Source organism: Scomber japonicus, chromosome 1, assembly GCF_027409825.1.
Source record: "Scomber japonicus isolate fScoJap1 chromosome 1, fScoJap1.pri, whole genome shotgun sequence".
NCBI lineage: Eukaryota > Metazoa > Chordata > Actinopteri > Scombriformes > Scombridae > Scomber > Scomber japonicus.
In genome coordinates this window covers 29,566,553-29,594,298 of record NC_070578.1, presented here as the reverse complement: position 1 = coordinate 29,594,298, position 27,746 = coordinate 29,566,553, and the positions used below count along the sequence as shown (strand labels likewise).

The window sequence follows — 27,746 nt, the reverse complement described above, 5'->3', positions numbered from 1 at the left end:
TGAGAAATAGGTTAATCACTATCACTCTCATATCTGTTATTTATAAATCTAGAGTAAGGAGATGGTTGTGTTAGCTTAGCTTAGCATAAAGACTGGAAACGGGGGAAACAGCTAGCCTGGCTCTGTCTGAAGGTAACAACGTTTGCATACTTAGGCTATCTCTAAAGCTCACCAATCAAACCATTAAACTTGTGAAAAGTTTAAAAATGGCTCGTAATCCCATGTAAAACTATAAACTCTAACATTTTGTTTTTTGTTTGGATAAAACAGGATTCAATGCTTTAATTAGTGGGTTTTAGAAGTGCTTGTAAGCAGACTTTATTACATTTGGACAGAGAAATGCTAGCTGTTTCCCTCTGTTTCCAGTCTCTATGCTAAAAAGTGTAAAAATAACATATAACCTCATTTGGAACCACAAAGTGTTGTTTTTGTACAGATTAAACAAAAGAGATATAACCTGTTAATTAGTGAGTTTTACAGGTGGTGGTAGTAGGCAGACTTTGTTACTATTGGACAGAGCCGGTCTTAGCTGTTTCCTCCTCTTAAGCTGCTGGCTGTAGCTTCATGTCTAGCTGGCAGATAGGACATGAAAGTAGTATCGATCATCTACAGTATGTTGTATCTGGTCCAGCTGGTTCTATATTCTGTATGTTCTTATATATATTTATGTTCTATATATTATATTAGATTACATATTTCAGGTAGGTATGTTACAGGTATGTAATCTTCAAATGAGTAACTTTGTAAGTAATAGATTTTAAGAAATACAAAATTTCCCTAGGAGTAAAATATTAAGTTGGACAAAATACGAATACTAAAGGAATACTAAAGTACAGTACAATACCTCACAACTGTACGTGAGTACAGTACCTGACTTAATATACTAAAGTTACTTTCTGCCTCCGTTTGTAAGGAGGGAGTAGACTTAAGAGTCGAAAGCATTCGTTATCCAGTAGAGACTGAGCAGGAGGGAGTGAGAAAGAGGAGAGATGACCCAGTTCTGTTTTACACAGTACTGGTGCCAGAGGCAGAGAGACCATGGAGGCTGTGGTGCACGTGACGGGTCTGGGCTGGGCCCCGGTCCACACGGGAAACGCACAATGTCTCGTTTGTTTTAAACGACTGTGCTGTTGGAACTGGTCTGCCTCTTTCCTCTCGCTGTCTGTTGTCTGCCGTGAAATGTGGAAATGATTTTTGCCTTTGGATCGAGTCCAGATTCTTTTGGGAGGGATGAGTTTTTCCCTCTCTCTTTCTCTCTGTCCCTATCTCTGTTTCACCATCTTCCAATCCTTCACCTGATAAGACGCTATGATTTTGTAAAATCTGTAGGGAGTTTGCATTTAAGGAGTGGTGTTTGGAGAAAGGATGAAGTGAGGGGATAGATGCATGCAAGCAGTGGGATCAGGGGAATGATGTTTAAATGAGTTTGAAGGGGAGGAGAGATGAAGAATCTCGACAGAGGGACTTTCTTCACACTCTTGAGCTCATATTTATCATAAGCAATTTAGTTTTAATTCTAGTGTGGAAATCACCTACTGTGCTTCATAGACACGCCTTGTCAGTCAGCCTCAGCCAGCCTTAGGGATGATGACCTATTCCCTAGATTGTGTATCATGAGAAAAATAATAAAGAGCAGCACTCTACATCTTAAAAAAAGTTTGCATTTCACCTTAAAAACATAGTATGGATAATTAAAGAACTGATGATCATATAATATGTGCACCAGACTGATTTTTCATTGTCTGAGTGCTCTTGCTTACTCTTGCTAGTGTCTATTACTCTCCACAGCCGCCCACACAACTTTAAAAGGTTTTCCAGACCACTTCCCTATCTCTGCTTTCCTGTATTACACACACAAACACACACACACACACACACACACACACACACACACACACACACACACACACACACACATACATGCTCATACAATGCACCTGAGAGCCAGACCCATTAAAATGCCAGGAACAGACAATGCATTCTTTATGGAGTGTGTTACTGTCCGCTATGCAGCACTTTCATCACATATAGTGTAAGTGAGTTGTAGACGTCATGCAAAATTACATTCCATTTGAGTGTCTCTGTTTGCGTATGCCAGGCAGTTATTCACTTACAGACTCAAGTACAGGATGTAGGTTTTTCAACTTTGGTTTTAGCTTTATTTATCCCAGTTTTGGTCAAGATGTTTCAAAAATATACAATTCTACAATTTCTTAAACATAAAACACTTATATCAAGAACTGTTTTCCAAATTTCTGTTAAGGTGTTCAACCCTCTCAGGCTCTAACCTTGCTTTTTTTAACTGTGTAAGTTTGGAAATAAATAGACAAAGTTAAGTTTGCCCATAAACTCATTCCTGCTTTGTCTCTGCAGACTACCGCACTGGGCCGTGCTTTGCCTCGGTGAATAACCAGATGTGTCAAGGCCAGCTCACAGGCATTGTGTGCACAAAGACTTTGTGCTGTGCCACAGTGGGACGGGCGTGGGGTCACCCTTGTGAGATGTGCCCAGCCCAGCCTCACCCCTGCCGTAGAGGGTTCATCCCAAACCACCGCACCGGGGCGTGCCAAGGTAAAGTCTGTTCCTCCGTGTCTGTTTCTCTTTTTCTGTTTTTGTCTCTTTTCTTTTTCTATCTGTCATTCTCCATCCCCTCGCCATATTCAAGAAAAGTGCAGCTTCTCTCCTCTCTGCCTATTTTAACTCCTTCTCCCTCCTTGTCTGCCTTCACCCCTCTCCCTCTGTCATCCCCTCATCTCTACCCAACATCCCCTCTCCAGAGGATTAGTTCTAATTGGGTTAAATTGGGGTGGGTGGCAGTGCCTCCCACATGTGTATGGAATGCCCGCAGACACCCGCTGTGGCGGGACTGTCAGAGTCAGTAACACGGGTCAGTGGCGGTGCCACGTGGGAGAGCTCATTTCTGGTAAGACGGCCCTCTGCCTGCCTGCTCCAGACCCAACAACATCAGAACCACTGCAGGGGATGCGGACCTGAGCCAGGACCCAGAGGAACATAGAGTACTCTGAGGCTGCATCAGGTCACAGCCTCCTGGAGGTTTTCAGCATGAGAACTACATTTTAATCTGTCAAATTTGTTAAATAGGCTGAATTCAATGGTAAATATAAATCACAAAATTACTTTGTCATATAGGTTAGTCACTATGTTCTCACAACCATATCCATCTGTTTGACTGTAGACCTTTCTGTATTTTCCTCAATCTTTCTATCTCTTCCTTGGTTGACTTGGCTTCAATTTCTGTTCCTCCTGCAGGAGACATTCCTTTCTCTCCCTCTCTTTTCCCTTGTCACTGTTGATCGCAGGAAAGTCAGAGCCAGACTGTTAAAACAGACCCAATGTCAATCTATGCACATCCAGGCGGGTGCAGATTTGTGTGGTAATGTTAGTCTGTGTGTTGCCTTCTTGTCCATATGCTGAGTTTACTTTAGCATCTCTGTGTCATTTTTTTTGTTTTTCAGATGAAAAGAGTGTGTGTTTGTGGGTGTGAGGGTCAGTATTAACCATATGCTCTGTATGTATAGATGTGGATGAGTGCCAGGCCATCCCTGGCATCTGTGCAGGAGGAAACTGTATCAACACAGTGGGATCCTTTGAATGTAAATGCCCCGCTGGGCACAAGTTCAATGAGATCTCACAGAAATGTGAAGGTAAGAATCAAGTCTGGAGCAGTCATAGTAAAACTGTGAAGTGTCTGACTTTCAGTGTTAGTTTGAATGACAGAGTAGACAAAAATATTTAAGTTAAAAGCTTAATTAACAACGTGAAAGTAGAGTTAGGAGCCACATCCGTCGGGTCGTGGTTTACTTCACTTCAGTCGTGGTATACTGATTATTACTTTGTGGGTAAAGACCACACATAAGTCCCTCTGCCATCCCTTAAAATATGTTTAATTAAACCAGGGCAGCACTCAGTAATTTTATCCAAACTAATCTTATTATGACACTTAATTGTGAGGCTTGAATGAAATGCTGAAAAATGTAACAGCTTCTCAGCCAGGTACGTTAATGAAGATTACAGCCACATGTAGTTTTGGAAAGAGCTGGGGTGTGTAATTGTCAACTTGTGAGTGGCTTTATGAATTGTTAAATCACATTTGTTAATCACTTATTTTCTACTTTATAATTAAGGATGCAGAAAGACTCAATAATTTCTTATTATGTTTCTGACTTGTAAAATCTTTAATAAAATCCTTCTCTCAGCATCACTTCTGTTCTCCCAAAATAAAGACCTACAGTTTAACTGAAAAATATTGGCTCATTAAGACATGAATATGACAATTTCCAGACCAAGTTTAACTCTGGGCTGGAATTTAGTGAAACAGACTGAGCAGGGTTTTTGTGGCATTCATTTGAAGAGTAAAATATGTGCTATTTAATGCCCAGAAATAATTGTCGGAAAACTTCTGGACTGTGTAAAAGACGATTTAAACGGGTCTGCGTTACACTATATTGTGCCTGATGATGTGCACTTGGTGGTTAACGGTGCTAACAGAAGAGCAGCTACTGAGACTCCTGGATTTAATATCCTGTGACATTGTCTTATTTCCAATGTCCTTGCCAACACATGCTCTAGTCACTCTGACAGACATTCACGTTTCAAATTAGTTTCCAGTTTAATCACTTCAATCGACAGTTACGATTATTCTGCAGTTTTTAGAGGCGTAAGATCAATAGAGAACTAAATGGTAACAAAGAAACAAGAGGGAATTGAGAGATGAAAATGAGAAATAAATTATTTTCCTCTTCTTTCCTTTCTTTTCCTCTGCTCTCATGTAGATCTGGACGAGTGTTCAAACATCCCAGGCCTCTGCAGTGTAGGCGAATGCTCTAATACTGTTGGCAGTTACTTCTGCAAGTGTCCCCAGGGATATTACACCTCAGTGGACGGGTCCAGGTGTATAGGTGAGTCCTTTATCACATTCCTCCAAAGGATAATTGACTGTTTTCTATTGACTTTGCTTAATTGTTACTAGGGTGGATAAAAAATATGAGACAAAGCATTTGAGCAAAAAAGGTGCCGCCCCATTCTCTTTCCACTTTTCCGCCCCATTTTGATTCTTCTCCCTCTTTGCCTGGCACTGAAAGCAGAAAGAACTGAAATGGGTCCAATGTTCCAGCTGGTAGAATTTAGGTCAGTAGTCACTTGCTTGTTTCTAGTTCCACAACAATGAGCTATATTTTCTTCAAACGGAGGAGGGGAGGTGATGAGAGAAGCAAAGTGGACTGATCTTGTGTGTCAAGCCCATTTTTACTCACTTAAGTGACTTGTTTTTCGACATCATGATTGGAGGAAGTGAAGTGCGTGTGTGAGTGTGTCTGTCAGTCTGTGTGAACAGTGAAGTGTTTGCATGTGTATCAGTGAACACTCCAGTGTGCACATGCAGACATACACACGATCACTAGAAAAGCCTGTAAAGCCTGCAGGTTCAGCTCAGTTTGACCCAAAACAGACCAGGGAGGAATTTGGGTCAGAATGGTCCATTAGAAGTACGCGCACATATTAACGTGCATGTATCCACACACACACAAACATACGCAAACTCACGCTCACATTACCCCCCCAGGAGAGGATGTTTGTGAGGAAGGAATGTCTGAGTTTTTCGCTCCAGAAAAACTGTTGTGCCAAACATTTTAGTCTGTTTCCCATGCAGCAACACTCCACGTAGGAACAGCCACTCTGGCCCCTCAAGAGCCCAACTGTTTTTCCTCCAACCAACGCTGCGCTTGCCTGACATTTTGTCGAACTTAACTAAGCAATCATTAGCGGAGCCTGTCAGTTTCACCATGTGAATACGCTGGATGGACTGGGTGTGAAACAAGACATGATATATTTATGTTAATAGGGAACCTGAGCATTAGTCATGCTGGTGCACTGTGCCAGAAACTGCAGGATGTAGGAAAGGTTCTCATAAATAGGAAGTTATGACTATTGGAAGTGGCTTCCATCTTCCAAATGATGGAAAATCTGAAGCCCCAGCGACCACTTTTTGATTGTACTCTTGCCAATTTGCTCAACATGCAGACAACACATGTCATATTCCATACACTGCAGTAAGTTCAACTGACCTTAGGCTGTGTTGTTTCCCACAGATGCTCGTGGTGGGTACTGCTACGCTAGTCTGGTGAACGGGCGCTGCGCCAACCAAAACTCGCAGCTGTTGACTAAAATGCAGTGCTGCTGTGATAGTGGGCGCTGCTGGTCAGATGGGTCCGCCCCTGAAATGTGCCCCATTCGTGGAACAGGTGGGGTCACTTACATTGCTTGCAATTTCTTGCTTGTATCTATGTTTCTCCATGTCTCAATAAACAGCTAACTCTTTTACACATACTCATTTTAGAAGAGCACCAGAAACTGTGCATCCAGATGCCTGATACGACTGGAGGTCGTGTTCCAGGGGGTCCCGACCTACCCGGTATCTACCCAGTTCCATTTCCTGGTCTAACTCCTGGTCAAGGACCTGGAGTCATTCCTGGTCAAATTCCAATCCAGGGTCCAGGACATGTCCCTGGCCAAATTCCACCACAAATCCCTGGACAGATCCCAGGACAATTCCCATATCCAGGCCAGTTTCCGGGACAATTACCGATACAGCCTCCTCCACCAGGTGTGCAGCTGTTCTCTTTCTCTAGTATCTGTTTCACGTGCTTACACTTCCACACGGGCAGGTTGTTCAAGTAAATTTGTGCCATATTAGTCACACTTTTTCTTCTGACTCAGTGGATGTACAATACTCAACCACCCACTCGCCTTGTGTTGCCATGTCCACAATCCCAGATTTGAGCAATTACAACCCTACACATTACGAAACTCAAACTAACGAGCTACATGTAAATTATGGGAAATGTTGACTAAGACCTGAATTGTGCACTGAGTCAGGGCTTGTAAATATATATAGAGAATATACACAGAAAACATCATATCTGAAAGTAACAGTAAATGTTTCAACCCTGTCAAGAGCTTAATAAGTCATGTGCAAACAATTCAAAGGATTTATTTTACCTTAGTAAAAGGTAAGGTAATAATATCAGTATCTAGCATTTCTGTTAAAACAAATATTAAGATGATATACTTAATTCCATTCAGTCATTCTGTTACTAAAGGAATATTCTGTTCATACTTTCTTTTTATTCTATTTTCTTTTTTATTGTGGCATTTTACGATTCACTGATAATATATAGTATGTGTGAATGTTTCTATCAGGTCCAGTTATAATCCAAACCCAGAATATCACCAACATGTGTCAGGCGTACCGCAACCTCTGCCTGAATGGCAGGTGCATCCCCATGCCTGGCATTGGTTACCGCTGTGAGTGCAACATGGGCTTCAAGTTGGACGGAAGGGGAGAGTGCATCGGTAAGTTACTGGAGATTGGGGGCCTTTCTCAAGAGCCAGTTTGGAAGCACATGAAGATAAAGGCAGTTTATGAGCTCCATGTTTTTTACTTCAGATGAGGATGAATGTGATAGAAGCCCGTGTGCACATGGAGAGTGTGTGAACACCCCTGGGTCCTACATCTGTCAGTGTCCTGCTGGATTCCAGACCACTGCAACTAGGACAGAGTGTCGAGGTGACACACACACACACAGACTGATTACACACTCATACACACACACACACACACACACACACACACACACACACCAAGATGATGTATGTGTTTACTGTTTTCTATCTATTTGTTTCTGCCAGATTTGGATGAGTGTGTGGCCAATGGTCGCATCTGCAACAATGGGCGCTGTGTGAACACTGAGGGAAGCTTCCACTGCGTCTGCAACGCTGGATTTGAGATCTCAGCAGATGGCAAAAACTGTCAAGGTCTGTCAAGTTCAGACATCTATATTTATGGAGACACATTTAAAGTGTAGTTTTCTGTATTGAACACAGTATGTGTAATATTTATGTTTAATGGACCGTGGATATTTTAGAGGTGGTGATTTAAAACCAATGCCTGAAGGAGGCATGTGCTTTTAGACACAGGATATTAAAAGACTGCGCTGGTGGTTTTGTGTGTTACAGGCCATTAACTACGAAATATGTATATTTTATATTTCTAAAAACCTTTTTCCAAAGGACTCCAGGACTGTTATTAATATTTACTTCCTACCTTGCAGGCATCCATTTGTTTCCATTCATTTCTGAATGCTATAAAAATTAACAAGCAGAGTCTTGAAACATGCTCTAATAAGTCATCCATCACAAGGAACGTTTTGTCGCATTTATATTTTTTTGTCAACGCTATAGACACATTATAATGAAGTTTTAAGCACGGAGTGTTCTGAAATCTCCACCGGTTGTTTACTTCGATCTAATATTTAACAATTGACTGCTCAAAAGCAACATTTAAACAAGATAAAATATCCTGATATTTATGTTTGCTTAGTGTTTGTTTTCTGTGGTTGATTTTCTGACAGCATTAATAGCAGAAATGTAGTGATTTGGCAATCAGCTATCAATTCGCTAGTGTATGAGTGTCCTTTACCAAGCAGGGTTATGAAAATAGTCTCAAACAACAACAATGTGACTTTGACGAAAGCAAGTTCTATGTAAGTCTGACTGTCAAGAGAGACTGAAATAAACTAAAATATAGTTTATCTCTGGTCAGTGAAGTATTTGCTATTTGTTGTTTATTGACTTAACTTTACAAAACCACCAGTTTGGTCTTTAAGCAGTAGGACTTCCTTAAGAGCATTTAAATCCATCGATTTGTTTCTGTTCATCCACAGACCAGGATGAGTGTCTCATCAGGAACATGTGCCTCAACGGACTGTGTATCAACGATGATGGCAGCTTTAAATGCATCTGTAAATCTGGCTTCCTGCTTGACAACAGTGGACGCATGTGTGTAGGTATGTTTGTCAGAAAACTTGCTCCATCATCAGATCATTTTAATCACATCTATACGTTCTCCTATTCACTGGCTGCATCACCATCAATTTGAGCCGATTGTTATTTTGACTTTTTTTTCAGCTAGTTTGGAAGTTGGCTACTGCTCTGGCATGTTAGTATTTCTTTATGTGAGTCTTAGCACACAGGGTAAAAATCCCCCTAAAAGCCTTGGAAAAATCCCTCAGTATCCTGGCAGGCCAGCTGGACATGGGGATAGTTGGGGCCCGCCTGTTCTGACATCCAATAGCAGTCAGCTTTCCCTAAACATGTTCAGTGCAAGGAGAAAGGAGATTTGGGCTTCTCATAAAACTGACAAAACATGTCAGATGAGGCTTTGATTAGAAAACTTTGAAATGTATTTCAGGTTAAAGTTAAACCTTTACCACTTGACATCTGACTCATGAGTCTCATGCAGTATTAAGCAATCATTTAACTGTATATTTCCATTATCAGATGCTGTATGTAACCAAAAATCAAACAGAACATGATAAATTAATATAATGATTAAAATAGATACCACAAAGGTCAATTTAGACAACCAATGCCCCCCCCCCCCTAACGAAATCTGTGTGAATCCTGCAGCCATTTTGTTCCATGTGCCTTCGGATACAGACGTTTGGTCTCAGAGACTCTGACCCGGTTAAGTCATAGCTAAATAAATAAATAGACGAGCAGGGTGTGGGTGAAGTGTGCTGATGTATGCAATCATTAATGAAATGTGTAGTCTGAAGGGGCCCTGGAGCCTCATTGTCTCTATCTGCAGTCGAGGAAAATGTCTCTGTCCCCCTACACACCCAGATAGAGAGCACACACACACACACACACACACACACTCAAACACACACATGTGCTTTCATGCCATGTTATTGTTTACACTCATTATGATAATTATTGAAATGCACAGGGAAATGTGTTTTCTTAGGTGAGGTCATAAAACTGAAACTTTTGCTCCACTTTACGATGAATCAAATACCTAAGGACTTCTTTAGCTGGGAATTTATGTATTTGAATAATTTTCGCTTGCAGAAGGAGCGTGTGTAATGAAATGATTTCCAGAGTGTGTAATATAATCTAACATCCTGAATCCTTGTGCTTGACTATCTTCCTCTAGACATTGATGAATGTGAGACTCCAGGCATGTGTATGAACGGTCACTGCGTCAACACAGAGGGGTCTTTCCGTTGTGAGTGTATGGCTGGAATGGCGGTGGGCCTTGATGGGCGGGTCTGTGTTGGTAAGTAACTGTAACAGCTGTCTATTTTCAGGAATGGTCCATTTGTTCACTTTTGGATACCATGCAAACAGTGGTCTCTCTCTAATCTCTGCTCAGGAGTAACATCCTCTTAGAGGTGTGCAGTACTGGTAGCTATGTAGGCATGCATTTTGTTTCAGGAGTTACTGAAGGGAACAAAAGTGATCATCTTGTGTGTGTCCAGCATGTGTTTTTTCTGCAACAACACAGAGAAGATAACCATAAAATGTCCACCAATATTTAGTTCTTTTTAGTCTTTTGTGAAGAAGATTGTGTTTTCCTATGAGCACAACCCGTGCAGGCTACCATACTGTACTCCTGTCTCACCCAGGTATACTTGGACAAAGCATTTTATCAATATATGTTTGTCCTACTTTCAAAGCACAGAGTTAGCATCCTTTCAAGACTGATTAGTCACACCTGTCTTTTAACCAGTATACATTTTCCAATTCAGGGATAAAATAAGCAAAACTAGAATTAGAATAGAACTAGAACTAGAATATAGATACATGCTCACCATCTATAGTGAAGTCACAATCAATAGAGAGCATGTGTTGATCAATATTGGTTTTTGATATTACTTGTGATCATGTCCTTCTTGTGTCCTTTACTTTTTCCTTCCTGTGCTCCAGTCCTCCTTGACTGGCACATGGAGAGCAGATCTGTTTATGCCTTTATTTTTCAACATTCCTACATTCCCCTAAATGACATTTCTTTGTGTATTGTGTGAAAAGTGTTGAAATGCTGTTGTTCAGTCTGGGTGAGTTTTCGTCAGGATGATATCAGTGCAGGAGAATGCTTCAAATCCCTGGATATTATGGAGAGAGAGAAACCGTTTGTTTTGCCAGTGTTGTTGTTTATTAGAGCTCCGGACTCTCTCCTCCCCTACCCTTTTTCGCTCTGTCCTGAGACTCTTCCAAGATCTCTTGATTCGTATCTGATTCTCATACACTCTGTTTGTCTTTTTTTGTCCATATGAAACAGACACACATATGCGGAGTTCGTGTTATGGTGGCTACAAGCGAGGGCAGTGTGTTAGGCCTTTATTTGGAGCTGTGACCAAGTCTGAATGCTGCTGTGCCAGCACAGAGTACGCCTACGGAGAGCCGTGCCAACCTTGCCCACCACAAAGCTCTGGTACGAATATTCAAATCACTCCACCCTTAACACATATGGAGCCACCTCCTGCTGCCTGACACACATACACTCACACAAACAAACTCACACACACACACAGTTTGTGTTTAATACTTATCAAAGCCAGGATGACCAGATCAAACACTTTGTCGGCTCTGACATACCAACTTGGATTCCATAAATTACATAATAGTGGTGATGAAGTTGTTTTACAAAGATAGCTACAGTTATGAGACACTGGCTGCCTCCACACACACACACACACACACACACACACACACACACACACACACACACACACACACACACACACACACACACACACTCAATCACTCAGTCACTTCTCATTAACCCTGCCAATTAAAGTTTCTATGTCAAAAGATGCCAGAGCTGCACCACATTAAAGAGGTGGTTTTATATACATGTAGGCTAAATGAGAAAGCACGGAAATGGATAATGATATGGTATTAAATGTCGTACTTTGAGATTTCTTGGATTTTCTCAAACACTGGTATTTCTTCTTTTTTATCAACCAAACTGTGCTGTTTATGTGCTTTCTTTTTTTGCAGCTGAGTTCCTGGCTTTGTGCCCTAATGGTATTGGCATAACCGGCGATGGAAGAGGTAACGCATGCATGCATGTGTGTAATGTGTAAACTATGCAGGATAAACAGGACCACATAAATTAAAGAATGTTATTTCTGAGGGTTTTTCCTACCCTGATGATGTTCAACAGGTTAATATTTGCTTTCTCAGATATTAACGAGTGTGCCCTCGACCCTGACATCTGCCAGAATGGAGTGTGTGAGAATATGCTGAGGACATACAAATGCACCTGCAATGAAGGCTTTGAGGTAGACCTGACAGGCAAAAACTGTATTGGTAGGTGAACTGCTTTGTAATGCCCTCAGCATCTTGGAAAATGTAAAGTATACCACCATGAATCAAAAGCCAGTGTGAGTAAAGACCCCATGGCTGTCTGTGTTTTTCCTCAGATATTGATGAGTGTCTGATGAACAGGCGTCTGTGTGAAAATGGTCTGTGCAGGAACACACCAGGCAGTTTCACTTGTCAGTGTCCCAAAGGATACCGCTTTGATTCTGAGACGGATGTCTGCGAAGGTCAGAGGCACTTTCATTGTGTTGTACAATCTCCTTCTCTAATCACTGCACATACTCTATCTATTACCTTGGATTTATAAATGATGGATTATTTGAAAAAAAAAGTTTTTTGTTTCCCACAGATGTGAATGAGTGTGATTCTAGCCCATGTATAAATGGAGAATGTAGGAACAGCCAAGGGTCATTTGTGTGTTTGTGTTCGATGGGCAGTTCACTGGACAATACTGGACTAGAGTGCATTGGTAAGTGAGCAGTGTGTTGTTTGACTTTGATAACAATTATAGCACCTGGGGAAAAATGTTTAGCTTAATAAATATCATGAAAATATGAAAGAATACTATTATGAACTTTTTGTTCATTCATATTTGGAACTATTGTTGACAAAAGATTTGACAAGAAATGTGAGAAGAATTTGCTTCAAAAATTAAACTGTACTGAAACTGCAATTGTAGACCAACAATGGTTATGTGTAGATAGAAAGATATGGTTAACAAAGGAAGTACTGAAATGTTGTATCAATTAACACTTACTGACTACCAAACCAGCTCCTCTTGTCTTATACTGTATGTTCACTTCTTCACTTCAGTCATGCATCACTGAATATCTTATAACTGGTTGTTTGATGAAACAGAGACTACCAAGAGTACCTGTTGGCTGAAGATGATCAATAATCGCTGTGAGGTCAACATAAACGGGGCTACACTGAAGTCTCATTGCTGTGCCACACTGGGAGAAGCCTGGAACAGCCCATGTGCCAAATGTGAAAAAGGTGAGACAGGAGGTGCTGATGTCGAGTAGGTCAACACTTTACTTTTTAGTGAACCACATTTTCATCTGAAATACTGTTGTGTCTTTCTCAGATCCAATCTGTGGTAAGGGCTTCGCTAGAGTCAAGGGCAATGTCTGTGAAGGTGAGATCTGCGTTGATGCATTGTTGACCAGGAAATTCAGATTTGAATTTCATGCCTGTAAAGTGCATAATGTAAACTGATGGAGCTTTGTTTTATCTCTGCTGACTGGCAGATGTGGATGAGTGCCAAGTGTTTCCTGGAGTGTGTATCAACGGCAAGTGCATCAACACACAAGGCTCCTTCTTCTGCCAGTGCCCTCCAGGAATGACTGTTGATGTCAGCGGCAGGATGTGCATTGGTGGGTACTGTAAATTTATGTCAATGTGTGACTGTATTGATGTCATTATGCTTTCATAATGTCATGTTTGAATGTATCTACATTATATTCTCATATCAAATTGTTGTAAAAGATTTGTCTGTGTCTTCCAGATCTGCGTACTGAGCAGTGCTATCTGACCCATGAGGATGAGCGTTGTGGTGCTCCTGTCCCAGGGAAACACCGTGTGGATGCCTGTTGTTGCTCAGTGGGTGTGGCTTGGGGCCCCGAGTGTGACGAGTGTCCAGAAAAGGGCACTCCAGAGTACGCCCAGCTCTGTCCTCGTGGACCTGGCTTCTCCCACAGGGGTGACTTCATCAACGGCAGGCCCTTCCTCAAAGGTAACTGAGCTGTCCATAGTTTGCATCGATCGTCCGAGATGTTATACTGTACATATTATATAAAAAACACATCCTTTCTCTCTGCCAGATATAAATGAATGTCGAATGATAAACACCTTGTGCTCAAATGGGAGATGCAGAAACACCATTGGCAGCTTCCGGTGTCGCTGTGATAATGGATATGCTCTGGACTCAGATGAAAGGAATTGCACTGGTGAGTACTGAAGTAATTAGTCCATGAACTGAATAGCTCATAGAAAGAAAATGTTTTAGGAGCAATTTTGAAACTTGATTAATGGTTTGTGTTATTAATTAAGCACATATTTGTTGGTCCCAGATTTGCAAATGTGAGAATTAGCCACTTTTCTTTTTATATTATTGCATATTGAATATATTTGGGGCTTTCGGCATTTGGTTGAACAAAACAACAACAATTGGAAGATGCCATTTATAGCACTGGGTAATTGTAAGCATATTTGTGAGCATATTTTACTATTTTCTAGCAAGAGTAAACACGAAATGGATTAACAGAACAATAATCAATATATTAAGCAGTAATGAAAATGATCAATTAGGTGCAGCCTTACTGGTAATTAAATCACAGTTCATAAACTGTGCAATGGCTACCTTAATGAAGACTAGATTTTAGCTAGCTACATGTATGTTAGCTTTTATTTTTATCCCATGTGCTTGTTCAAAATCAACTATGACAATGGCATAGCTCCACTGTCTAGTCGTTCCTCATCAGTCCTCCTTCTGAATCTCTCTGCCAACACTAATTACAGTAAAGTAGTATAAAGCTATTGCCTACATCCAGCTCATTGAGTCTAATGGGAGTCTGGCTGCTTTGGGCTTGTTGGAGCTGGTCCCTGTAGTCTGGTAAGCTACATTATTGCTCTGTTGAAACATGCATACTGTACATCATTTTAGCTTTAAATGCCAGTGCCACAGCTTTTTTCTGAAATAATGTATATGTTCGTCATGAGTAAGTGATATCTGGGACATTTTAACCCCATATGATGAGATCCCGGCCCCAAACCTTAGTACAGGTTGCTGTTGAGTGTTCCAAAATGTAAATTAAAACCAGGAGCTGTTTTAACAGCTTAGGCTGCCCACATTTGCATCATCCTTAAATTCAACCCCTAACCCCATTTTTTCTTGCTTGTTTAAACTTGTGTAAAATATTTTTGACTTTAATGTTTTGTTTGTCTTATTTCATACCCAAGCTTTATTGCTTTTACTAATTATTTTAATGATCTATTACTCACTTCTGTGAAAATTACTTTGTAACTGTTTTGAAAATCATCAAAACAAATGTTTCTATATCTTATATTGATTTTGATTTTTGATTTTATTTATTTTGTGAATACAGAGAACTCACCAAATGACTGCATGTGTGAATGTAATGAAAAGATGTACTTTATTTTATTTATTTACTCTACCTTCTTACCTTGCTGTTCTACCTTCCTGAATATTGTGGCATTCCTCCCTTCTAGACATCGACGAGTGCCACATCTCTCCGGACCTGTGTGGACAGGGCAGGTGTGTCAACACAGCAGGAGATTTTGAATGCGAGTGCTTTGAAGGATATGAGAGTGGCTTCATGATGATGAAAAACTGCATGGGTGAGTGATGAATCCTCCCACACAAACATTTGCAAACACATATACACTAAATTACCTCTCTAGCTTTAGCATGCCGTTATGGTACGTTGTAAAGTGGGTGCCTCGTGTAGGTCAGCAAGACTGCTGATGGACCCTTTCTCGGCTTCCTGATGCATTTTCATTACTCTGGATTTGACATCATCATTATGTGTTGCATCACTAGTGACACAAAAGACACTTTTAAATCCGATTTGAGCGGTCAGAGTGTCAGGACGCATCTGTAAAAATCTGATTGGAATCGCATTTCAAACCACCTCCAAATTTGGCTTGGATTCCATTTGCAAAAATTGCATTTCATGCGTTTTTTTGCTGTCCATGCTTTCTAAAATCAATCTGGATATGCCAAAAAACAGATTTGGGCCGGCAGTTTCAACAAGGCCTAAGTGTGGGGAAGTTCCTGCCTCATAACCCCAGGCTCCCTCTTTGGCCATAAGCTCTGGATGAGGTGCTTAGACTAACATGCCAGACCTGGAACTCACTGTTTAGATGGCTGATGTAATCTGAAAATTTCAGGCTGTGTCCATTTGTGTGTGTGTGTGTATGTGCGTGTGTGTGTGTGTGTGTGTGTGTGTGTGTGTGTGTTTGTGTGTGTGTGTGTGTGTGTGTATGTGTGTGTGTGTGTGTGTGTGTGTGTGTGTGTGTGTGTGTGTGTGTGTGTGTGAGAGAGAGAAAGAGAGAGAGAGAGAGAGAGAGAGAGAGAAGTTTAGAGAGAGGTTTAACTGACTATATTTAAACCCCTTTGGGGTGATGAAAGGGTCTAGTCTCTTGTCACAATCGCCTCACAAAATGGCTCCAGAAAGTCTTAAAGATAATTGTTCTTTATTACATACTTGACCTTCATGCAAGGGACACACAATCAGCTGCCCAGCAGCATGATTTTATATGCAACTACAAGTCTTAAATGTTCTGCCATCTGTAAAAATACTTAATGCTCTATTTCTGTTCTGGTTTGCCTTCAACGTCATTTGATTAAAATTCTTGGGAGAAATCATACACACAAAATGGTGTGTCTCAATACTTATGTTGGCATAAAGCCGTCATCAGAGTAGAACTGGCGAGACGACAGTTACTCACATGCTGTGGCAAAAATAGCATGCAGGACTGGAAATGTGGGGCAGGGTTGTAATCCTAAATGGTTGGTCCTAACTGGATTAAGAGGCTAACAAACAAACCATAAAGTACTGAATTATACACATTTTTATCAAACACATAATTTATGTCACTGTCAGTCCTGTCCTTAAAGTAACTGCCAGCCACAGATTTGTTGTTTGTGTTAGTTATTCATGCACATGTCACTCACTTACCTTCAAATTGGTTTGTAAATTTTTTGCAGGTGAAAGTTCAACAAAGTTTTTCAAAGTCAACCAGTGTCTGCTTTACATCTGGAAACATAGTTTTGATCCTATCCATTCAACAGGCTCCATTTCAAATGAATCATAAGGGAAACAAATATATTGTGTGACTGAGCTCTAATACTGAATGTGCCTACTTGTGTGTGTGTATTCTCATCCACTGTCAGACATCGACGAGTGTGAGCGTAATCCTCTGCTGTGCCGTGGAGGGGACTGTGTAAACAACGAGGGCAGCTTCCAGTGTGTGTGCCCCGAGGGACATGAGATCGCGCCTGACAGCTCGGCCTGTCTAGGTGAGTGGTGAGGTCATCGGAAAGGAGTGAACTCTTCATCTCAGAACTTTTCCTCTTTGCTTTTCTCCCGTCTTGGTGTGGTAAAATGTAATTTTCTTAGAGATGAAAGAAAGACAAAAGGAGCAGAAAGATTTGTAAGGGGGGATATTTTGTCAAAGAGTAGACAAGCAAGCTTTGGATCTTCCCCCTCCATTGACCTCAGTTTCTGTCTCTGTGTGTGGGCTCACTGAGGCTCTGTGTAGGGGTGTAGGTGTTTGACTCGGGTCTGTGTATGTGTGGGATGTATACATTTGATTGACAGGCTAATATGAACTCTAGACCAGTGTGTAGAAGAGTGCACTTGGATCATAACAAGACAAGAAATCCTAGAGAAAGGATGACATTGACTTTAGGATTAGATAATTATAGTTTTATATCAAAACAGGGCTTTGCAATTTTGAATTGTAATATTTCAAATATTTATTTAAATGCTAAATGCTATTTTTTCTATGATAATATGTAACATTTGTTCATCCTTTAGGTGCTGAACTTATATTTGTGTAGTAATAATTGATGAAATTCAGCCATATTTGTTAATCCTTCTGTAAGACACTCTCATTAAGTTCTCAAGTGAATGAGCAGATTCTTCCAGTGAGTTAGTTTGTTTTGACAATTAACATTTCACATTTAGTTATCTGGTTATCTTAGCACCCACTTGACTGAAGAAGACTGTGTGTACAAAGACAAAAGAAGAGCCAACTTTTCCAGTGTTGTCCATAGTTTCATAACTCCCATGTTTATAGCACTGAGCCTAATGATGCATTCATCACTGGGTGAATGACCTAACACAGTGTGTGAAGGTCTCAATGACCTAATGTTCAATCACTGCCCCTTCAGCTCATTTATTTTCTTTATCGCCAGCCAAAGTAATAAAAGCAAAGAAAGAATTAATGAAAAGTGTTCACCTCATCCTTGCTGAGACAATGTTCTTCATTATCTCTGATGAAGTAACAGGCTGAAGTGCTACTATAATAATAATAATAATAATAGATATTGTTTATTTAGCAAATCTCATACAGACTAAAACAGTGTGCTAGATGATGTCAGATTTCTTGCTCTACTTGTTCTATTTATCAACATTAAGGCCTGAATCCATCATGAAACATCTGTCCCAATTTTCATCCAACACTCATTATTGGTCTCCAGTGTAGTTAACTGGTCTCAGGCAGGTGTTCAGTTAAATAGCTTATGCACACAATTACAGTTCAGAGCTTTAATGTAGCGAGTGGCCTTGCTCAATGACGCATTAAAAGGCAAGTGACTTATTCCTTTTACTCCATCCAGGTTTGTGTTAAAGCCCAATGATTTAAACTGCCAATCATCATGCCAACATGCTACTGTTACCTCCAGCTTTAAATAGGTTGCTTATTTTTATACTGCAGACATTTTATGTGTAATAATTTAACTGCTTTACTCTCTAACAGATATCAATGAATGCGAGTTGAGTGACAAGCTCTGCCGACACGGCCAATGTGTCAATATGATCGGTCGGTACCAGTGTACCTGCGACACAGGATACAAGTCTACCGAGAACAGACTGGACTGTGTTGGTGCGTATTGAACATGTTACCAACTTTTTCCATACACATAGATATACTTTTTGTGTCTTCATTCAGTAGTCTGAAGTTTGCATGCATGTCAGCGGTATGTGACAATGTGTTTTTCTGCCTGTCAGACATCGATGAGTGTACCATTGAGAACGGTGGCTGTGAGACTTTCTGCACCAACTCAGAGGGTAGCTATGAGTGTAGTTGCCGTACTGGGTACGCTCTGATGCCGGATCTGAGGAGCTGTACCGGTAAGTAGCGGTTGTTGGTATCTCTGTCTTTCTTAATTCATCTCTTATCCACTGAGAGTTATGTATCTCTTAAATGTACTTTTACCTCATCTATCAAGATAAGGTAACTACATCAAATGGATGTTTATAGGGAGATTCTGCTATGATTTGACTGGCATATGTTCAAAGGAAGCACACAATGGTCTAACACTTGGTTAAACTACATTTTAACTTTTTTTTTTTTTTGCTAATCGATTAATCTGGCAAATTTTACCAGCGTTTCCAGTTTAGAATGGGTTCATTGTATACAGTGACAATAGGCTTCATGTGTTCAAAGTCTGACTCTTATTTCATGCCAGAGACAAACTGTATACAGACAGAGATCAAGGCAGCACAATGGTAATTTGAGAGTAATTACCATTAAAAGTCAGTAGAGCTGAGGATCACTTTACCTTTGCTCAGCATAATATTTAGTTTTCTGTGTGGCGTCATCGGCACAAGCCTAATCCTGGATTGGCCTTTGTGATTGCCACCCAGACTTTTATGTCTTGTATTGTGCCCTGTACAGGAGGAGCAATATGTCTCTGAAATAAGATTGTTTCACTTTCTAATGTGGATGTGTTCTTTTAATGACTGTCAGGTTTTGTGGTGTTTTTTGATTACTGCCATGTTAAGTTTAGCCTGAAAACAAATAATAATTAGGGTTTTCTTATTCAAGATGGCTGATAAGCTCTGTCCCTCCTCCTTTTTTCTCATCTACACTTTGTCTACCTCTCTGTGTCTCTGTCTGTCTTTCATTTTTCAGATATTGATGAGTGTGAGGAGAGCCCAGACATTTGTGATGGAGGCCAGTGTACCAACACTCCAGGGACATACCAGTGTCTCTGCTTTGATGGTTTCATGTCCTCTGAAGATATGAAGACCTGCCTCGGTAATGGATGCATATTTTATGCTCAAAATAAAACACTGAAGCTAATGTACCCCCCTTTGTAACTCTTTGTGTATTCAAGTGGTTTTTAAAGCTTTACTGAAACAAAGTAATGATCATCTTAAAGGTTATCCAAGATATGAGTCATGAAAATAGGACTTAATGACTCAGATCTCTGAGCAAATGTGTGAGAGTACAGAGACTAATCTAATGTTGTTGTTGATTTATAAGACAGTGGACATTGTGTAAGTTTGGTTGAGCTGGGAGGAATGCCTGACATTTAGATGTCTGGTTCCACTGAGTGAGAAAACAAAAACTTGACGTTAGTTATTTAATGACATATAAATGAGTCTGCATAAACACAGTCTCTTTTAGTGCTGTGTTTATCAAAATTAAGCACATATTAAAGCTTTAATACGACTCGTGATGAAATTTTTATGTGACTCACTTACACATATCACAGCTTATCAACCCTGTTTGGCGGGCCCAATCAACAAAAGCTAATTCAGTTTTATTCATTGTCTTAACCTTTTCCTTCATTGTAGTTGTGTTTGGCACTTTAACATTGCTTTTGCTCTGTTTCGCTGTTCTCTTCCCTCTCTGTCTAGATGTGGATGAGTGCGAGCTGAACCCAAACATCTGTCTGAGTGGGAACTGTGAGAACACTAAGGGATCCTTCATCTGTCACTGTGACATGGGATACTCTGTACGCAAAGGAACCACCGGCTGCACAGGTGAGCGAAGCAACAAATACACACACGAGCACTCCTACCCACAACAAAATGTCCTGTCAGTGGAAGAACATAGATGGGATTGAAAGGATGGTGAGTCAATATAGGGCTGCGGCTGACTAAGCAGTGAAGAAGTGCATATGTGTATGTCTCTGTGTGTCTGTGTGTGTGTGTGTGTGTGTGTGTGTGTGTGTGTGTGTGGTGTTGCTGAACAGCAGGAGTGAGAGCAAGAGAGAGAGGTGAGAAATGAAAGTATGAAGGCAAATGTCTGGCTAACCAGAAGCAGCTCTGACATTACTCACCCAAGAGCTCCTGTCTGAGCTGACGAGAAACACGTTCACAAACACGCATACATTGACGCATACACCAGCAGCAACATTAGCAGGGGATCACTATCTACTGTCAGATGTATGCATCACATTGCACCTTTGTTTATTCCTTTGTTGCTCTTTCATTAAGGTCAGTTAAACATTACGTGATGGTTGGAAGAGTTTTGCGGCACATAATCACCTGTAACGGCTCCAGAACACATAAATACAAAGTCCATCCGGCTGGTAGACTCCTCTGCTAGTTTGGACTCACTGTTCGTCTAGCCAGAGTTAACTCTGATTTATAAGGCCACTTAAAAGTTTGGGATTGAGGGCTAGTTGAGAGTTTGGCGAGAGATCTTATCTGGCCTCATCTCGATGATCGAAATGAGTCAGACATACAGTCAGCAGCAGCACGTCTTCCTTCAGACGCAAATAAACAGGTCTGTCTGAAGTGCGATTCAAACTCCCCCACTCACTTACTCAATCACACACACAAACGCAGGCGTGCACACACATACACACCCACTCTTGCTCATTCTAATCCCATTAAAATGTCCATACAGTATTTTCCTTGTTTTGAGAAAGCTGGAGTTGCAGTAAATCAGCCAGTTCTGATTCACAGGTTTGGAATTTCAGCCCTTGAATATCAGGGAATCAAGACGCTAATTCCTCTCAGGCAGGCAGGATGTCTTGTTAAAGACAAGCAAACAGAACCTGCTACTTTTTTTGGAACGAATCTCCCTCTAATATATTCAGACAAAAAAAATGCATAAAAAATTGGTTGTCATTGTCGAATTGCCTTATGTGGCCATGTTGGTATGTATGGGCTAAATCCTTTAGCGTGTTTGTGAGGGTTAATGAGTGAGTGGTGCTCTCAGGCCCAGATCAGATCCAGCTGTTGATTTCTCTATTTTATTCCACAACATTGAGAACTCAAGGGCAGGGTGTAAGTATTTGTACATATACTTTTGCATTTTGTGTCTTTGTGTGTGGGTATTGGAAAGTTTGGACTGGGTGGAGGTATACTGGTGGAGTTTACAAGCATGGGAGTGTCTTAACATTAGCAAAGAGAATCAGGGTGACGGGTTAAACACATTGGCTTCATCGTCTTTTTGCTGGATAACAAAAACGTCAAACAATGCACATAAAGAGAGGCTATGAAACTTTTGAAACAAGAAATTTTCCTCTTTAATTCAAAGTTTCAGTAATAAAAAAAATAGCAGTCAGGTGTCCATAGGAACACTGAAAGAGGTTTTCCTCACTGTAATCATTCATCCTGTTCATACTGGCTATTAAAAGATACCCTTCAAATGTGCTTTCAATTAAAATGAGGAGGGCCAAAATCCACAGGGTGTCTACACAGTCATTTTGTGCAAAAATGAATGTAAAAGTTTATCTGAAACTCATATGAAGCTTTAGCAGTCTGAGATAGTCATATCAAGTGAATATCTGCCGCATTTGCAGTCTTTTTAGCATCAAATTTCCTCTTTGATCCCCTGTTAAATTTCAGTGGAAGTATAGTAACAAAAAGAGTGATTTTGGCACCAAAGGGATTGTAATGTTGAAAGACATCTACTTGATTTGACTCATTTGGACAGCTGAAGTTTCATATTAGCTTCACATAAACGTTTAAATTTTGTCCCTCATGACTTACATTGTAAGTGCATTATGAAGAGATTTTCTAATGGCCAGTATGAACAGGAGGAATGATTATGGCAAAACATGTGTCAATGTTCATTTAGGCGCTTGACTATTGTTAGAAGACAGACTTGAGAAATTGTAAACAAGTCTTTTAACGACTTTTCTCCACTTGTGTTCACACTGCATTACATTATCTTGTTATTGTCACTTGTAACCACAAACACCACAGTTTATTTATTTCAATTTAGTTTCATAGAGTCATTATTCTGCTGGTGTCTACAAAGGGAAGATGACAACATAGAGCTTGTCACGAAAATACTTCCCAAATGTGTCAATGACAATATGAAGAAAAAAGTAGAACAATTAACATGCCAAATATTACTTTTCTTCATTTGGTTGCCTCCCTTGTTTGTTTGTTTTTTGTAGCATATACAGTAGATATTACCACACGGCCAGGTTGTCAGGAAGACCACCATACTAGTAGACATCTAGACATATAGCGGAGCAGGAATGCAAACAGATGAACAGACAGTCAATCAGGCAGGCATAAAAACACGGAGACAGCTAGACAGCCCTTCATCTGTCAAACATTAGCCCACTTAAATCAAACCTCTTCTTTGACACCAGCTGTAACCGCTGACATGCGTTCTTGCATGCAACTACCCCTGTTTGCATTTTACATCTCCACATGAGAATGTGTGTGTATTTGCTATGCTCTCTCTGTCATCAAAGTCTCAGGGGAAATGATCTTTAATTCTGTCTCTAATCCAGGGAGATTCATTTGCTCACAGCCCTCATATTAACCCCATCATCAAATGTAGTGTAAATATACTGTACCCTCTCCTCAGGAAGACTGTAAACCAGCAGCACTGATCTCTAATTGACAGTATTTTGAATTACTACCTTCACAAAGACAGACACAGAGAGAAGTGTGTCTCATTGGCTGATAAATCTTAACATCATGACCGAGTTCATAGCATGGCTTTCCTTGATGTACAGACACACACATATGCACACATACAGTACAGTACTTGCACAATCCCTCTATCAAAGCTGTAACACTGAGTTCACGGGCTTAAAGCCAGGTATTGTGTTGGTCATTTTGGCTCATATTAGAAGTCACCATTGTTTTACACTCATAAAGGCTTTTTCCATTGTGCCATACAATTGATCATGTCAAAGCTGCCTGTGGAACAAAAGCTGCAGAGCCAGGTTCATGCGTGGAGATCCTTATTGATTACACCCTACAGGATGTAAACAGCTTTATGGGAAGTGCAGATTTTAATAGTAGCCAATTTGATTGTTCCCATTAATTGTTCTGCTTTATTAGAATCCAGAGCCACATTACAAAAGGCTGGTTCATATAGAAAGGTATTTTTACAACCACATCTACTAAGTGCCTCAATATTTCATTTATTGGCAGAGTGCAGATTCAATTATAATGCAGGTTTTGCCATGAAGGAATGTTTATTTGTAGAGTTTGCACATTACCACATCACATTTTTATAGAAATTATATTTGGGAAATATTACATTTGCCAATCTTGACATATGTGAGTGAGTATACCAAACATGAGCATTTAAAAAGGGTCTGTAATAGGCTGTTATAAAAAGCCTGAGAGGGTCAATGTCTGTAGGTGAATCTTTGCCTAAAATAACCTCACATAGGCTTGTTCAGACAGAGCAGACAGAACAAGGCCATAGTATTAGGATATCGTTCTCCCTCTTGGCTTTTTTTATACCTCTAGACAGACTTGCACAATGAAAATCCAGAGACTGGGTTTGCTCATTAAACCTCTGCAGGAAGGCTATTAGTATCAGAGATCATGAGAATGTCTCGCTGCCTTCAGCTCTGAAATGCAGCTCTCCATGGATGAAGACAGTGAGCCAGAAAGATTTAGTTCTGTCATCTCCTGCTGCTGTCTTTAGACAATTCAAACCAGGCTTCAACTCACTCCACAGCGCCAAGAACCCCACTGGAATTCAGACCCAAATCATCAGACCATCAGAGCAGCATCATTTTTTCTTCACTTGGCTTCTTGTTTGTTTCCTCTTTGACAGATATCAACGAGTGTGAGATTGGAGCCCATAACTGTGACAGACATGCTACCTGCACCAACACAGCTGGCAGCTTCAAATGCAACTGTGCTCCAGGGTGGATTGGCAACGGCCTTAAATGCACAGGTAAATGCTGCTGCCTAGTGGGTCCATTAAAAAATGTATATAGCATAATATATATTCTGTAAATCATCAGTCACACAAATAGAAAGAATATAAACAATACATTTCACTTTGCATTTCATTTCCTCAACATCCAAGAAAGCTGAGGCGATAAAGCCTTGCTGGTTAAGAATTTGATTCAACAGCCAAAACAAAGGATAAAAATTCAAAAAACCTAAAAAATCTAACTTTTGTTAATGTGGGCACTGTAGTTTATTTTGAGTCAGTCCCACATACACTGTCCAGGTGATGTAAATACTCTTGTCTATTAATCTGTGGGTGAAAATAGTCCCCAACAAATGAACTGTTTACTCCTGTTTGAGTTACATTTGCCAAAAAGTTAGAAAAAGTAGAGAAGGTATTGAGAGAGGGACTGATGCATTGATTTCTCTACCCTGGATGTTCATGATTTTGCTTTTGGATTTTGTCATGTTTCAGACCTGGACGAGTGCTCCAATGGGACACACATGTGCAACAACAACGCTGACTGTCTCAACACCATGGGCTCGTATCGATGTGCGTGCAAGGAGGGATTCTCCGGAGATGGATTCTACTGCTCAGGTCACACCTACAAACCAGTATACTTGAATACAGAAATCTCTAACAAAAATTACATGGATTGTGTGTTTACAGACTGTGTGTGTTTGATCACCGTTAACAGACAGCGACGAGTGTGCAGAGAACGGCAACCTGTGTGAGAGTGGCCATTGTCTGAACCTGCCGGGGGGTTTCCGCTGCGAATGTGACATGGGCTTCATCCCCACTCCTGATGGCAAGGCTTGCGAGGGTAAGGCATTATAACACTGCTGTTGCTAACAATCCAGGAACCAGACCTCTGAATCACTGCCCACATCCTGAATTATGTTTGGTGATTGAAAAAGGTCTGGTGTTGCTCTGGTGAATGGTTGTTTCCAAACAGATGCCGACTTATAATGAGACTTATGGGATATTGCTTTAGACATGGGAATTCAAGTGCACAATATTCCCAGAATTCAAGCACTTTTAAGTTGTGAGAACACCCCTAATGACTCACAATAAAAAAAAACACTAAAAAAGTAACTCCTTTGAACACTATCAGAAAACTTTAGTGACTGTAACTCACAAGAGCAACATTTGAGTTGGGCAATCAAAAACATTCATGATGAAGTGGGTAATACCACATAAGTGGGTCAATTCAATGTTTTTTCCTCAACAGAGTAAATTGTAAGACCCTTGGTGATGTCAGCCTTGCTATTGGATGGGCTAACACTTCCTAGTTAGCCATGTTAGCTTACATGTTAAATGCCATGACAGTCTGTTTTAAATATAGACTATGTAAAGATTCTAGGTTTTTACATACACTCTATGTTTTCTGTTTATCCTGTTTTTCCTCTTGCTATCACATAATTTAAATTAGCCAGCCACCATCTGCATAATAACTCAAGACACTAGGCTGAGCAATCTGAAACGACAATGAATCTTCTTGGGTGCTTCAAGCAGGCTATTTGTGTTGAGTTAATTAAACACAGCCTTCTTTCAACAGTGTCCGTGTTATAAGAATGATAAAGGTCTTTATGGTATTCTTATGCAGGAAAGCAGTGGACTGGGCGAAGGAAACTCTTACTTTGCATCATAAAAATCATGAACATTTATTCTCAATATACACTTCCATTCTCTATAAACATACTTAACGGCTAACGTGGTGGACAATGCAGACCGATCGTTATAGTGGAAATGTTTTTGCTTGTTCAATCAAGAAGGCATATAAAACACAAGAGAGGAGCATTAAACATTGTTAATTGTTGAAGCCGTTGTAAACACCACTATTTAAATCTCTCTAACAATGTTGACTGAAAATACCTTCAAAGCAGTTGGATACATCAGTCATTAGTGACTGGTTAAGAATAAATGAAACCCTTTTAACGCTGAAAATGTTATGGAGTGGTAACCATTCATTTTTAGCCGTATGATGATACGACTTCATTGTCATCAAAATTCATTTTGCGTCCTCAGGCAGTTCCATTTAAGAGGTTTACACTCAGATTAAACATAGAGTAAAGCTTTTCATAGATATACAAAACATATCAAGCAGTCACATCATATCCTCTGGATTCAGATCTCAGTAAGCAGCACACTGATCTTTGTTTAACAACAATATCGACTGAAATAATTCTTCAGCCTATTGCGTTTGCAATAAAAAGAGATACTTTTAATATCACACAAATACATGACACCTCTCTTGCTACTTAAAGTGAGTCCAGACACTTGCTTTTATGTTGCTAATAATTTTTGTTTGGAACATGCATCTTTCGCAAATAACGTTGTATCAAACATATAACCGGCTAACCATAAATATATCATGTAGATAGAAATCAACACAGCACAACCTTGCAACATAGAGTTTCCTATTTAGGTATCAAAAAGACAGAAGAGTATATTATGGATCTGATACAGCTGTACTGTAAACATCTGTCAACTCATGAATAGAATAAAAGACTACTAGTACAAGTACCCCAAATATTAATTATTCAAAATATCAAGAAAGTGTAAGTGTGCATGTAGCCTTCGATAACTGAGAAGGGATGCTGTATGAGATCCTCACCTACTGTAGAGTCAACACATGAACACATTTACGTGTGACTGGTAGCAAACGAGTTTGATCCTATCTCAAGTGATAAGGGAAGTGCTGGATCCAATTGAATGAGCAGACTGACCTCATTGTGCTGATGTGTCAGACATCCTGAAATAACCTGTCCAGTCCTCCCTGCCTCAACTGGACAGTAATGACTTGTGCAGAGTCTAATGATGTGGAAGAGCACAATTTCATAACCTTGGCAGGTTCTCTGATAGTGTATGTGTGTGTGTCTGTCTGGATATGTCTGGGCATTTTT

At 40.3% G+C, this 27,746-nt stretch overlaps 1 protein-coding gene across 1 annotated transcript in view; it reads left to right on the top strand.

Moving 5' to 3' along the window:
* The window catches only part of fbn1 (fibrillin 1), a 60,518-nt gene that overhangs the window by 10,119 nt on the left and 22,653 nt on the right, over positions 1–27,746 (top strand). The window contains exons 7-35 of the mRNA XM_053323294.1: positions 2,374–2,571; positions 3,540–3,665; positions 4,794–4,919; positions 6,108–6,260; positions 6,356–6,622; positions 7,219–7,371; positions 7,466–7,585; positions 7,708–7,833; positions 8,742–8,864; positions 10,016–10,138; positions 11,141–11,293; positions 11,863–11,916; positions 12,049–12,174; positions 12,288–12,413; positions 12,536–12,655; positions 13,045–13,182; positions 13,274–13,324; positions 13,437–13,562; positions 13,694–13,921; positions 14,010–14,135; positions 15,418–15,546; positions 17,105–17,230; positions 18,694–18,819; positions 18,945–19,067; positions 19,852–19,977; positions 20,583–20,708; positions 24,718–24,840; positions 25,315–25,437; positions 25,538–25,663. Of these exons, the coding sequence (XP_053179269.1) occupies positions 2,374–2,571; positions 3,540–3,665; positions 4,794–4,919; positions 6,108–6,260; positions 6,356–6,622; positions 7,219–7,371; positions 7,466–7,585; positions 7,708–7,833; positions 8,742–8,864; positions 10,016–10,138; positions 11,141–11,293; positions 11,863–11,916; positions 12,049–12,174; positions 12,288–12,413; positions 12,536–12,655; positions 13,045–13,182; positions 13,274–13,324; positions 13,437–13,562; positions 13,694–13,921; positions 14,010–14,135; positions 15,418–15,546; positions 17,105–17,230; positions 18,694–18,819; positions 18,945–19,067; positions 19,852–19,977; positions 20,583–20,708; positions 24,718–24,840; positions 25,315–25,437; positions 25,538–25,663 (3,891 nt within the window). The remainder of the gene's footprint in view (positions 1–2,373; positions 2,572–3,539; positions 3,666–4,793; positions 4,920–6,107; positions 6,261–6,355; positions 6,623–7,218; positions 7,372–7,465; positions 7,586–7,707; positions 7,834–8,741; positions 8,865–10,015; positions 10,139–11,140; positions 11,294–11,862; positions 11,917–12,048; positions 12,175–12,287; positions 12,414–12,535; positions 12,656–13,044; positions 13,183–13,273; positions 13,325–13,436; positions 13,563–13,693; positions 13,922–14,009; positions 14,136–15,417; positions 15,547–17,104; positions 17,231–18,693; positions 18,820–18,944; positions 19,068–19,851; positions 19,978–20,582; positions 20,709–24,717; positions 24,841–25,314; positions 25,438–25,537; positions 25,664–27,746) is intronic.